The sequence below is a fragment of the Spodoptera frugiperda genome, chromosome 13 (genome assembly GCF_023101765.2).
Source record: "Spodoptera frugiperda isolate SF20-4 chromosome 13, AGI-APGP_CSIRO_Sfru_2.0, whole genome shotgun sequence".
In the NCBI taxonomy this organism is placed as follows: Eukaryota; Metazoa; Arthropoda; class Insecta; order Lepidoptera; family Noctuidae; genus Spodoptera; species Spodoptera frugiperda.
This window is the reverse complement of record NC_064224.1, coordinates 600,464-615,038: the sequence shown is the minus strand read 5'-3', so window position 1 is coordinate 615,038 and position 14,575 is coordinate 600,464. Positions and strand designations below refer to the sequence as shown.

The 14,575-nt window shown below is 36.8% G+C and overlaps 2 protein-coding genes across 6 annotated transcripts in view; both read right to left on the bottom strand.

Annotated features, from left to right (window-relative positions):
* The window catches only part of LOC126911326 (uncharacterized), a 502,576-nt gene that overhangs the window by 442,833 nt on the left and 45,168 nt on the right, over positions 1-14,575 (bottom strand). The window contains exon 2 of one of the 5 annotated variants that reach the window (XM_050697998.1): positions 166-193. The exons of the other annotated variants lie outside the window; for them this stretch is intronic. The gene's annotated coding sequence lies outside the window, so the exon portion shown is untranslated. Of the gene's footprint in view, positions 1-165; positions 194-14,575 lie in introns of those variants that run through there. 5 annotated transcript variants of the gene reach the window in all.
* Positions 5,124-7,015, bottom strand: LOC118270628 (uncharacterized). The gene is made up of 2 exons (XM_035586313.2): positions 6,769-7,015; positions 5,124-6,026 (listed from the first exon to the last, which is right to left on the bottom strand). The coding sequence occupies exons 1-2, from the start codon at positions 7,001-7,003 to the stop codon at positions 5,227-5,229; spliced, it is 1,035 nt and encodes a 344-aa protein (XP_035442206.2). The 5' UTR covers positions 7,004-7,015; the 3' UTR covers positions 5,124-5,226.

Genomic DNA, 14,575 nt, shown 5'->3' with positions numbered 1-14,575 from the left:
AAAACAACTGTTGCTTGCATAAAAATTTCTATAACTAGAGTCAGCTCATACCCTATCTGTATACCAATGTCCATCATAATCCGTTCAGTAGTTTTAACATATTATTTGACGTACAAACATCCAACCTCGAAAAAAAACAAAAAACAAACATTTAAATGAAATCAATTATTATGTTATCGGCTTACTCACGTAACTGTTTGACGAGGAACTCAACTAGTTTCAAGCCATGGTAGAGGCTCATATTCATGAGCAGCATTCTGCGACACACGTCGCAGCGATTGTCGCACTGCTTTTGGCGACTCGAGTTTCGCGCATTCAAATTAAGTTGTATCAAGCAAGCAAAGTTCTACCTTAACAACGCACGTATCTAACGTTGTACCACTCATTTCTAACCAGAAATACAAGACTGTAATAAAAATTGCAATAACGTCTCTCACCCTACTTACGTTGCCGTTGGGAGAAATGGGATACATTCCACTACATTCGACCAGGAATGCCGTGGAAAATAAATCAAGATATTAAAGTAAACGTGTGTTTCTGCGAATATTATGTCAAGAACGTGCCTTCAAAGTTTTGCTTTAGAATATCAGAGGACTAGTACGAGTTTTTTTTACGTTTAACGCGATCGACACTTTGATGGCATTCGGCGCTCTGATGGGCCTGCTTCAATGAACCAAGCAATCAGTAGGTTAACCGCGATTACGTTTGAATCTCCTTAAAGTCTTTGACTGCCAATACAAAACTGTTGAAGGCAAATACTCCGGTAACGTCGGTCACCGGTGACCAGCACGGCGTTCATTGTGTTAACGTAAAACAAACACTTTTGTCTCAGTATAACTAATCATGCAATAGTTATGAGAAATCACGAACTCCTGCAGGCATCCCTGCAAAACCTGGCTCCGTCTTCTTTGACCACTCAAACGAAGAGACACATGTTTAAAAAACATTTGAAAAATAAATGCATCAAAGATTGAAAGGGAACGAACTCGAATCTCCAAAATGTACGTTGAATCCGAAAGTACCCGTTACGTACTAAATCTTTTTTCGGTTTATTTTCCGGACAGCGTTGGTCACGGATTTTTCCACGCTGTAGTGTCGTGATTCGGACTATTGCCGCTTTATCGGAATCGTAAAACGACTGTGAATGATTTGGTAGGGTGGAGGTTACTTTGAAGCGAAAAAATATAGACCGATTACCCGTTGACGTTGGCTACTAGAATAAAATATGTTTCAGATTTTACTTGGTAAGAATTGTAATAAAACTTTTACTACGTGTTTAGAAACATAAAGAACTACTATTTCTACGTGAAGTAAATAACAATTCTTTCAAAACGAATTGCGGAAAATTGATGATATCACTTTTACTATTTATCATGAAAATCTTCATTGTTAACCGACTTCCCAAAAAGGAGGAGGTTCTCCGGTGTTTGAGTAACTGATATAAATGTTTTTTCTCTATGTATGTACACCGATTACACCAAAGTTTATGTACCGATTTGAGCGATTCTTATGTTGTTCGACGCGTTAGGTCCCATTCTAAATTTGATTCAGATTGGTTCAGTAGTTTTTATTTATTAGCATTATAATAAGTACTTGTCGTCATTTTTTACGATAGTTCGTAGATTTGAACGAGATTTGCGAGATTCTTTTTCTGTTCGGTAGTGTATAAGTTAACGTTGGTACTGTTGCCATCTGGTGAGCATCTGATGATGAGACCCCAGGGAAATCGAGGGCATCCCTCAAATTATAAGCTTTCTATGTTTGTTGTGACAATTTTATAAAATTATTCAACCACTTATGTCTGATGATGATCGTTTCATGTCAAAGAGCTGATGATGGAAGGTTAAATTCCTCAATGGTTAAGAGTTCAAAGAATTTTCTTTCAAAAATATGCTTTCATATGGATCCCGAATAGTATTCTTTGAGGCTATTAGGTAGCTTTGTGCTCGTGAAAAGCTAAAACATAAAATAAAAAAAAACATGTTGATATGACGGATTAAAGAATACCCTTCAATTCTTAAATTCTATTTGCTAGGAAATTACAACCCAAAATATCCCGATAATTCTAATAAATTGTGTGTTTTTATTAATTTCTATAGTTAATTGACTTACTGCTACTAGCACTAGTAGTGCGACAATCACCGCGTCGTGTGTCGCGGAATGCTGCTTATGATTATGAGCCCCTAGCTTAGCTTGAAACTAATCGAGTTCCTCATCAATAAGCCAATATCACAATAATTTTATTACGTCTTAGGTTATTATGTCTAAATCTCTCTATCAGTAAATTAATTTAGTATGTCCCACTAAAACTTAATGTATTAACTTATTTAATTAGCCAAATTACTTTCTAAAGCTTTATTTCTCACAACAAATTGATGCAAACGAACAACATTTTGCGTCCCTCCATCTATCAATAAATAAAACTGTTCCCTGTACCCAAGCCAATCTGTAAGTCACATTGACTCTCGGTATCCTTCAAGTATAACAGGAACCATTCAATACGTGACCGTTACCATGACGACGGGGAAAACAAAAATAAGAACCAAGGTCAATCTCTGGACATCATGTCTCGACTTGCAATGAAGTTTTCCACAAGGAAAAAGAAAATTCCACTCCTTTACTGTTGCATAATAGTTATTTATTTTAAGAAATTTGTCAAAATTGATCGCTTAAATCTAAACTGAAACAATAAAATAATAAAACAATGAATTTAATTTTGTAAATTGGCTACAAAAGAACACTTTTAAACTTTAAACTCATTTAATGACATTGAAACAAAAAGTAGGTACATAATAATAATATGCAATCCAAATGTGTTTATCTCTGCAAGTCTGCACAACATTATATTACTTTTTATTAATGTTGACTATATAGGGTGACTGGTAATTTTGTGTGTGCTTTCTCATGATCATCTGTTAGCAGCGAGGCGATCGCGCTCGCGTTATAGGAAGACTAGTAGGTATTTTGGAACTATACGCGCTCGTGGTAAAGAAATTTTGTTGATTTGTTATTGTGATGCAAATAAAATTAATGAATACACAAAAATAGTTTATTTTCGAAATTGTTTGTAATCATGAGTACAATCACGTGTTTAAATATCTTTTACTAATTACAAGTCATCCTAATCCTGGCTAAATTCCTTATAATAATATTCTATATACAAATTTCCAACTCCCTTCTACGATATCTTTGGTCCATTCCACGTGAGGCGGACAACAAAAATCAAAAAGTTTGAGTGAGTTTTACTTCTAGTGGATATTGATGGTGGACAATAAAATTCATTTCCATACGGTGATTTATTGCAAAGTAAGAAAGTAATAAAAAAATAAAATATTTTTTCTCGTAGTAAATGTCAAGTGATGTTTTCAAATCAATTTTTGACATAATTGCTTTCTTATTTTTAACACACACACTATTAAAATTTTAGTTATAATTTTAATAATAACTTTATGCAAAACTAGTTTTCAATTATAAAAAGAATCTTTTTATTACAAAATTTTAATTTATTAAGAATTAGGCGAAGTTAGAATTTATACAATATTTAAGTTAGAAGTTAAGGTACAGTGTGGGGGGAAGTCAAGCGTTCCTTGGTATGTGGAGATGTGTAGCAGTAATATGTGGTTGTGTTGGCCTTGGCATTATTCTTGCACCCCGGGCTTAGCACGGTCATTTACCTCTGTATTGATTTCTGAGGGTCGGTGTGCAGTATCACAGAGTATGTAAAGGAGATAATACGGTATTTTCTGAAGTACCGCTGATACCTCACTTTATTGCTTGAACTCACATGTATATGTTATGTATGTTTATCTTACTGTGCCTTGCAATTTACAATAAATTACACTAGTGTGACGACTGTGGGTGTTACACGTGATAATGGTTTCTGGATCCTAGTTTTGTAAACGTTTTTAAACTGATATGGTCACTAATACTGTCATTAGAACTTGAGATGGGATGCAAATTAATGCAACAGTGCCGAAATATCGGAAACTCATAGACATAAATAAACATGGCAAATATCCCGTCTCAAGTTCCAATGATAGTATTTTTGTAAATTTTACTATTTTAACTTACAATTTTATTACTTCGTTCCTATTTTTATTTATTTAGATACATATGTGAGTTTGAGATATTTTAATCTTGAAGTAGTATTCAACAATTTAAAATAAAATAATCTCCAAAACACTGACATTAAAAATAGCAATTACAAATGAAAATCATTGTTTTATAATACAAGATAATAACACAAAACAGCGTACGTACCTAAACCTTTACATTTCCTAATGATCCGTTAGCGTGTAGCTCTCTGAGGCTCGAATTACCTAGGCACAATATGATGACGGACATTAGGCGACAATCTTTGTATAATGACCTAGTTAAAAATGAGCGACGCCACAGTTCATACGTTCTGCTGATTTAATTCAGCCAAGTCTTCGCATCTGTCTCTGACTACATCATCCCTTATTGCTTTTATTTACAGGCATACTAGCTTTTGCCAGCGACAGGCTGTGCCCGTGTTCGTTGTAGCGTAAAAGAATAGAATCAAAGATCAATTTCGTACAATAAGGCAAATTACACAGACGACTGAAGAGTATAGTCTACCCTTATACCTGGCGTTTCTACTACAGATGGGCCCCAGTAGGGCTGATGCCTGATCCGGAGCTACGGATTACCTAGTGGCTTTACCGGGGCTCCGGCTCGACAAGCAGGAGTAGGAACAGGTTGGTTATTAGCCAGTAAGAGTCTGATACCTTCTATCGCATCGCTCCAGTTGAGAGAGGACATTGGATGATTTACCCTTTAAAAAAAAATGCCTGGCGTTTGTGGACCATGAGAAAGTCTTTGACTCTATTGAAACCTGGTCTCTTCTGGAGTCCCAGAGAGATCTGTATGATGTTGCAACTGTAGTAGTTCTAGTACAGAACCCTGGAGTGAAGTGAATTTAATCAATGGGATGTTATTTACATAATTATAAAGATTACTATGTATAGAGTAACACTGGATAAAACTGTGAACATCCTTTTGTTTTGTCAGTTAAAAACAAATATTTTGTACAATCAAACTGCCGTACTGAGAGATATTTTTAATAATTACTTAAGCTTTCCTTCGTAACGATTTTGTTCCGTAAGTAATTGTTAAGGGTTGGGTTAAGTAACCGTTAAATGTCTTTGACTACGGCTGTTAAATGCTCATGCATCTAACCACTTAATTTTAGTAAAGTTTAAAATATTACTTCTTTTTGCCTAAAGGATATTGATCTTCTTGTACCATCCACCATGGAATATATGGGTCATTATAATTTGAATCGTAAAAAGTCCCGTATCGAGCTCCCCATTGGGGGTAAGCATACTCATAGTACTGACCAGAGTAGAGGAAAGCTTGAAGATGTACATAATCCATGTAATATCGTAAGTCGGTAAAAACCATAATCTTATCTTGATTGTAACGAATCTCGAAGCATCCTATACCAGTAATCCAATCTGAACTATACAGCCCACCTCCGTTCGGCACTCCAACATATCTATGTAGATTTTTAAAACAAATAAATTTGCCCCACCATTTTGGTAAATACTTTGAACAATCCACAACGGTGTCTCTTGTCACCAAACCGAAAAATATTTTATAGTTTTCACGAACGTGCGTGTGATATTCGTAACCGGATCCGGAGAACCAGAGGTCTGTGCCTAGCTCACTATGTTTCCCCATCAAGAAAGTTCTATAAGCGTAATGGTATCTGCGAGGCGGGGTGCCGTACAAGTATATCATGTCCAAACTATGAATTATGGAGACATCGTGTCGCGGCGAGTGCACTCCTCGAGGGCCATGCCAATGTTCGGGATTCAAACTCTTTGGAAATAACCTTGTAACTCTCCACACCCTGTACCTGTATGGACTTATGTTATCCCCCTGTCGACCCAGTGCCCAAATACGTAAATCCCTTTGTCTATTTAACCACGGATCAAGGTAGTTTGCGCTTGTGATTAATGTCCTTTTATTTAGTAATGAAGCAACTCCAAGGTTGAGCATATCTAAAAAGAAAAAATACACATTTTTATAAATTCCTACTAATACTATACTCGTAAAAGCAAAGGTTGTTGAGGTTATATGGAAGGATGTATGTTTTTTGTTCTTTCACAAAAGACGTACTTGGTAAAATCAGCCAAACAGTCTGAAATAAAATAAAACATGGAGAATTTATTATCTCGGGAACGCGGGCGAAACCGCTGGCAGAAACTAGTTTTTACTTAAGTATGTATGTACACTATTATTATTTTTATCAGGGTTTGCCCGCAGCTTCGGGCGTACTTACGTAGGATAAAACGTAGCTCATGTTTTTTAGACCATATTCTACCGCTGTTTCAAATTCTATTCCTTTCAGTCATAATGACGTGATTGCGGAACAAACATCCACACAAACTTTCGCAATAATAATATTAATAATAAGAATCGAGTAATGTTAACAAAATATAGAAGTGGAAGTGGATTTTAAATCAAATACTTTGTTTTTTTAATAAATATCGTAAGACGTATGTCTAAATTAACTAAAAATCACGGTTTACTCGTGTGAATTAATGGAGTAAAGCTCTACTAGTTTCGAGTTACAGAGTCACTCTTCATCATGGCTTCAGCGGCGACGTCGCGCACTGTGCAGCCTAGTAAGATCTCCTGTAACTCGAAACTAGCTGTAGCTATTCTCCATTAATTTACGTGAGTTATCCATGATTTTAAGTCAAATACTTTGTACTTTTCACAATGTAATATTTTCTTCACCTATAGATATTCCAGCTACAACGTTAAGTCTTCTGCGCCTTCGGATTTCTGTCCAATCCCAATTATAGAAGTAAGCTTGCAAGTACTCGGGCTGGGTAATCTGCCATCTGAAGAAAGACTGTCTTGGAACCGTGTCTGTTCTCTTATACTCAAGCGTCGTGGTTCCAGTATCCCAATATCCCGACACATCACTTAATATATTGCTTAACATGCACCAAACAAACACAGATTTCATTGATATTACTTGCAATACAAAACTCAACTGAATGCTCAATGTAAATGTTCTTCGTTTTATACACTGAAGGTTTGTAAACAAGGCTCAGTTATTTATTATTTTGTAAATAATGCCAAATTTTATGAGTCTGACACCGAATACTTTAGTTCGTTTGAATAATTAAATAATCGGGATGATGTCACGCCTTTAATCCCCGAAGGGGTAGGCAGAGGTGCACATTATGGCACATAATGCCAATGTGCACCGACATTTCATAATTTATGTTGTAATTCCCATGTAATAGGTTGTGAGCCTATTGCCATATACAGGGGACCATTCAAAAATTCTAAAAACTGCACAACAGCACTTTGCAACCAGTCGACTAACAAGGCATTCATTCATTAGTCATCATAGTTTCTTATATTATATTGTTTCTAATAATGTTTTAATAATCTTCTAAAAATGTTGCTGCTACTTAAGTGTCTTTCCAATGAAATATTAGTTCGAACAACGTTACAGCGTATTAATTATTATGATGCTTCCTAAAGTCCAACGTTCATATGAAGTACCTAGTTCAAGATACCAGTTGAATAACATACACTCACCACCCGATCTCTCCGACAAATAAATATGACAAAGAGAAACCCACTGCCGAACCCAGACACATAATGATTACTCAAACTATTTCTTAGTAACGATTTTGTTCCGAAAACATTCCCTAAGGACTGGGTTAAGTAACCATTGAATGTCTCTAAGCACGACTGATACAGAGTAAACCTGAACTTATGATTTAAATTTTTTGACTTAGAAATTATTTAGCAAGCGTCGTGATTCATATTTTTTTCGGACCTAATTTAATACTTTATCCGTGTAAGAAAAAAACCTTTGCTTAGCAATGGATACTTTTTACAGTGATAAGGTTGATAAAGATGCTGAAAATATTAATATTAAAAAATAAAACAAAACGCCATCTAGCAAAATTGGTGGACAACAATACAATGCTGTACTCCACGCCATCTAGTGTCGAGATAAATAAGTTAATCCTTCTACGAAATCATAGCGAGCCTTACCCGAGTTATTTTCCTCACTTTACCTACAGCTGAAGTTTGTAATTTCTAGGGTAGATGGCGGTCGGAATATTCTTTTTTTATGCTCTTAATTTAGGTACATTAATTTCTTTAAAATTTGGTCTCAGCTTACATATCATGTAAGATTACTTAGCTTACATACGTATAATGAAACTTTTAATTATTTTCCGAAATTATTGGTAATGATACGACTCTGTGGTTTCGAATAGGATTAATAATTAGAAAGTCAAAAGTCCAGTCCGCCAGAAAGACGTCGGCTCTTAGGACAACTACAGAAGGAACAGGGGTGGTGAAACAATGTATTTTAATTTGCAATCACTACACGTCTTAATAAAATAGGGCTTAGGGCTCGCGGCCTTATAATACTTGGGACTTATCGTATGCGTGTTCTGTGAAAATAGAGTTTTATTAAACTGTATGAGTTGAGCCGTTGAGTTTGTTCGTAGTTCTAATATCAATACTTAGATGGCGCTAATATATATTTTGCAAAGATTTTAGATGTTTTATTTTATGGAAAGAAAAACCGATGATGTAAATAAATATAGATGATGCAGAATTTTATTAATATTTTGAGAAAATATTTTTTTTTTCTTTCATTGTCATTTTTTAGCTTACGGCATCATTAATATTTTATGTTATTTATCTTTTCGTTCTCTAAGAATTTTGTGCGTATATAAATAGATATGTATATACTTTGAAAATTATTTTATACTTAAAATGGATGTGTGTGAAATGAATAACGTGTACCTCTGCCTACACTTCGGGAATTAAAGGCGTGATGTTATTAAAAACCTTATTAATTATATCTTGTGACGTCACTTCTACATACATTTTATACGCAGAAATGACTATTTGCTCCCACTTCTAAACTTTAATGCATTTTATCTAATACGGCAAAATAAAATAAAAAAATACGTGTCTAATATTTTTTCGTTACCAACTGACGAACTAATTTTTTTTTTAATTTTCATACACCTTCATTATCCCTATTTACGAGGCAATATTTCTTCTAATACTCCTTCCTAACCTAAAACCGCATTGTAGGCTACTAAAGAACCGAATGTTATCGAAAAAAGGGGAGAAACGCTATTCGTATGAGATAGGGTTGAAAATACCCCCAACAGTTGGCGTCGGCTAAGATTAAGGCAGAATGCTGACGGTGTACCGCTTCTGCAGTTTAATGTAAGAGACCGTGCGGAGGCAAGATTTCTTTTTACTTTCTTAGTAATAGTTTTTTTATGAGGAGGGAAAGGTACAAGGCCGCCATAACCTCCCATACCGCTGCAACTCCTGTAAGCCAGGATCTACAGTAGATACAAACATGAAAACACCGGAACACTGAAGTCCGGCGCGTCCCAGGGAAATGAATGACTGTCTTGGATCCCGCAACGAAACAAATCAGAAAATGTTATTAGAGGAGAAGAAAACGAATTATGAGGGGGGAAAATCATCCAATGACTTCTCCCGCCAGGGCAAGGCGAGTGGGAGTGTCAGACTCTTACTGAATTAAAACCGAGTCGGAGCCGGAGCCCCGGTAAGCCCGCTAGGTAGTCCGCAGCTCCGGATCAGGGATCCCCATCTGTGGTGGTCTGATGACTCCTCGACCAACGAGGTACTCCTAGCTGCTATATATCGTGTAACACGAGGTAGTGACAAGGAAAAATAAAGAGTTCTTCTAAAAAAAAATACCCTTAGCAATAAACACATTTAGATATTTGTCTTAGTGCGTTTTTATGGTACAAGCCGGTAAATGAGCAGACGGATTCCCTAGTGGTAAACAACCGCCGCCGACCATGTGTATCCGTAACGCCAGAGGCGTTATAAGTGTGTTTTAGGGCTAAGGAATTGTTTAAGGGTTGTTGGGGAACGGCGATTGGGATAACAGGGTAGTGGGGTTTAGGGAACAGAGAGTAAAGTTCCCTAAGAAAAGGAGGATCCTCCGACCAGGCGAGGTGATCAGCCTGGCGGGCTTTCTGCCCAACTGTTGTTCGTTGGGATTTTCTATCCGTGTTAATTCGCATGTAAACTTCGTATGCGCGATGCAGGATATTTATGACGTCATCCGTTGATTTGCTCGTCGATAGTCTATGTGCGACTACTGTCAACTGTCACTTGTCAGAGTGTCGCCACATCACTCCCCCCCAAGACCGGAGGTCGATCCTGTTGAGACGGCTGTCGATGCTTGAGATGAGCGGTGCCAGAGCCAGTGTAGAATGTCCCTAGTTCCAGTGAGTCGGAACTGTGCCGCTGAATGCCCAGTGAGTCGGGTGAGCGGTGCAGGGCGATACTCCAGTGAGTCGGAGTAGTGAAGCTCGCAGTGTCCCACGGTGAGTCGGGGAATAGATGCTGCGAGGGTAGGTGCGTAGTGGCTGGCGTCTGCGTTGACGGGAGGAAGACGTCCTCAGACCGTGTGCAGAGAGTGCTGTGCCTAGACGCTGATGAGGCCGTAGGGAAGAACCAGGCTGCATATCTTCGATGTAGCGTGTGGTGGTCCCTGATGAGGCCGAGGATGCTGGTTGGCTGCGACTTGATTACCTCTCAGCGGAGAAGTGATGGGTGAGGGAGATGGCGATAAGGATGACGGTGCTGATCTGCTCCGTGAAGGTTGGTTTCAATCACGTCGGGGTCACCACTTTAGGGAACAGAGAGTAAAGTTCCCTAAGAAAAGGAGGATCCTCCGACCAGGCGAGGTGATCAGCCTGGCGGGCTTTCTGCCCAACTGTTGTTCGTTGGGATTTTCTATCCGTGTTAATTCGCATGTAAACTTCGTATGCGCGATGCAGGATATTTATGACGTCATCCGTTGATTTGCTCGTCGATAGTCTATGTGCGACTACTGTCAACTGTCACTTGTCAGAGTGTCGCCACAGGGGTAATTGAGTAATCAACAGCAATGTAACATAAGACATCTTTGGTGGAAAAGCCCCCTAAAAATTTCGACAGAACTCGTCTGAGTCGTTAATGCGCGCTCCCTCTTATATCCGATACTCATATTTTTATCTAAGTATGAGTTAATGTCTTGGAATAAAGATAAGCTTGCCTGGTGCTAGAAGGAGATAGCAAATTTGTTTCATATCATTACAGCTTTTTTTTCAATCATTTCAACTAGTTCGATGATTCGGTTGATGAAAACAAAATGTTCAGAACTGCTTTTAGGGTTAATAAAATTAATCTTAAATAATCATCGTCATTATTTTTAATTATTACGTTATCGGCTTACTTACGCAACTGTATGACGATGGACTCGATTAGTTTCAAGCCATGCTAGAGGCTCACAATCATAAGTAGCATTCCGTGACCTTCACCACGTTATGTGTCGCCGTTTTTCTGAATAAAACTACTAAACAGCTGTATAAAACCGTTTAAAAATAATTAACAATAAAAAAGATCATCATCAACATGAAACTTGGTAATCTCTTGCTTATTTTTAAGGGGGGGAAATCATCCAATGACTTCTCTGGTCTTGAGGAAGGCAAGAGGGAAACTCTTACTGACTTAAAATCACCCTATTCCTACTCCTGCTTTTCGAGTTGGAGCCCCGGTAAACCCGCTAGGTAGTCCGCAGCTCATGCTTACTATAAAGAATCCAACAAAAAGAAAAAAAAACACAGAACAAAAAGTCCTGCAAACAGTAAACTAGATTTTAGTTGCATAATCACCTGCAATAGGGAAGAAAATCCTGTGAAGGTAAAACGAAAGTAATTTAATTTTAACGTCAACAAACCTAAACAAATTACCAAGGATAATGAAAGTCTAACTAGAACAGGTAATATTGCTAAAGTAGATAATTAAAATGCTGTTAGCATATTTGTTCCATCCAGTGTCGTCCAGCGTAAGTAGAGCCTTAAGGTAAGCATGCACAGGCCCGCATCGTACGCATCGCATTCATCGGACGGATCGTATAAAACGGATAAAGTTTTCAGACTGCGTCCACTGTATCGGCAGCGTTCGGATTGCCGACGCGAGTATTAGCAATCGGATTGCCGATTCCACTCGGAATTTTGGCATCGGCATTCCGACGTCATCAGTACGCATTGCCGATGAGCATTCCGTACGATGCGGATCAGTGGAGACAATTGTACGACTTTTTTTATAAGACAAATTAAAATCCGTTACGTGCGATGCGCCCGATGCGTACAATGCGGATCAGTGGACGCAGTTGTACAAGTTTCTGTACAAGACAAACTAAAATCCGTTGCGTGTGATGGGTCTGATGCGTACAATGCCGATTAGTGGACGCAGTTGAACGAGTTTCTATACAAGACAAACTAAAATCCGTTGTGTGCGATGCGTACAATGCGGATCAGTGGACGGAGTTGTACGAGTTTTTATGCAAGACAAACTTAAAACCGTTGCGTGCGATGCGTCCGATGCGTACGATACGGGCCTGTGGACGTTTACCTTTGCCATCCATGTTCACAGAAATTAATCTAATTGAAAAACTTTGTTTGGTTTAGCTCGCATATCAGATGGGATTGTTTGTCTGGCTGTATGTTTCCGTGTAACTAACTAGAACAAAGTTTGTTTAACTAGCATTATGGTCGTTATAGTAACTGGAGTAGAGCCGTGTTTGGTTTGAAAAGGAGAAGTTGTATTGTTTAAGTGCTTGTAATACACGTACTGTATGAAGCAGCCTTGTCTTTTGGAATGTCGTATGTAAAATTATTATGGTGGTACTTATAATAATTTCTTGCTGAAAAAAATAGTACGATTAGTATTTTTTTCTGTTTTTCCTATTATTGATAGATTGTTGTTACTTACAATATATTTTTTTTAAATATAAGAATCACCTTTAATTTTAATTGCGCCTCATTTTTTTAAGTCAGGTTAAATACCTAAGACAGGAAGTTTTATGTATATAACTCAACTCGAAGTCTAAAAAATACTATGCTAAAAACCGCATACATACACACATTTATTTATTTATTTATTAAAAAAAAACATGCATAATTTTACAGCTTAAGCCAATACATTATACAGTTAAAGATAAAATAAAATAGTACAATAATCTTAATTACTTAAAACTAATACATCAGCCATCCATCTTCTCACAAAACCTTAAACATAAGTAACCATTTTCTTGAACTCCGTTCAAAATTATAATAATTTGCTAAAACATCGTTTTCTCCGTGAGTATCCAGCAAAGACAAAGCTTAACCCCACCCCACATATGACCAGGTTACCAAATAATTTTCCTTACAAAACCCTTTATTATTTTGTTCAAACACTGACTTCAACTAACATTCACTTTAATGTTAGCAAATACATTGAAAAACTAAATGCAACTTTTCTTTTTACGTTTAATGAATTCAATTTGAACGAGCGTCGCTACTGAAAGAGCTAAGGTAAAAAAAGGAATCTGAAGTAAAATTTTAACCCTATCAAAGCCCCTTGGAACACGCTTTGCTTTCTATAAAGGACTGTGTACAATTATTTTGTTCAGTACCATTAGTATGAGTTTGCTTCGTCTATATAAAGTCGTATAAAGTCATCGAAACGAGAACGTGTTCGGCGCTCTGATTGGTCGGTTGATACGAGGCCACTAAAATATACTATACTAAGGGTATTGATGATTCTATAATGATTTTAATTATTATATCTTATGAGGTTTATATACGATACTCAAACGCTACTCAATTTTAAGACGCTCTCAAAACTAGTTCTGTCCTTATCAATTATTTATAAAATGACAGAGATAGCACGATATTTAAGGACAACTTAAAATTTAGTAGCGTTTCAGTATTTGGATATTATTCTCTCAAATCTCCAACATATGTATGTATATACACATTTGTTAATAATTGTCAGGCCTATAAAAGAGAGTGGTGATAATGGAACCCGAAATGTCCCTATTCTGGCGTACCCCCGCCGCTTCTTCATGCATATGCATGATCGAAGGATCAAGGTGCTTTTAATTTGGTCCTTTTTAATATAAGCCTGAAAGAACTGTTACTTTTTTACGAATGCATTGCCATTAGATCCGTCTCTTTTATTTGTTTTCTTTAAAGAAACGTAAAAAGAGAGATCTCTCTCTCTTTTTTTCATTAAAATCTAAGATGGCTTGGTGTAAATGTCCATGTGTGTCATTCGATGACTGCATGTATTCTTCACTAACAATAGGCGGCCTAGGATCGACAATTGGAGTCTTGCTTATAAACAATGAAAACTAACGAATGAAACATTTTTGACGAATGCATGTTTTTGGCCAAAGAGGAGGATATAAAAATTTTCTTTACTATAAAACAAAAAGATTAAAAATCACCAATCGTTTTGTTTAAAAGTCGTGCCTATGCAAGTAAATATTTATTTATTTAATTTAATAAATAAATAAAGTATAAAACATAAATTAAAAAAGTATAATAGACATTATAGATAAAAGATCTTGTCGAGTGCTTCCAGAATAGTAGCAAATGAATGTAAAGCAAGTCAAAGAATATTTTTACTGTTTCGTTCTTTGTTCAAAAGAGGTAAAACTTTTCCGTTTACAGTGTCTATCTAGGAAGAA

What these genes read in the sequence shown, in the direction of transcription:
- LOC118270628 (XM_035586313.2), bottom strand. Translation starts at nt 7,003, where the DNA reads ATGAAATCTGTGTTTGTTTGGTGCATGTTAAGCAATATATTAAGTGAT. An exon ending in TGTAGCTGGAATATCTATAG is followed by an intron (nt 6,027 to 6,768) that starts GTGAAGAAAATA and finishes TTTTCTTTTTAG; the next exon opens with ATATGCTCAACCTTGGAGTT.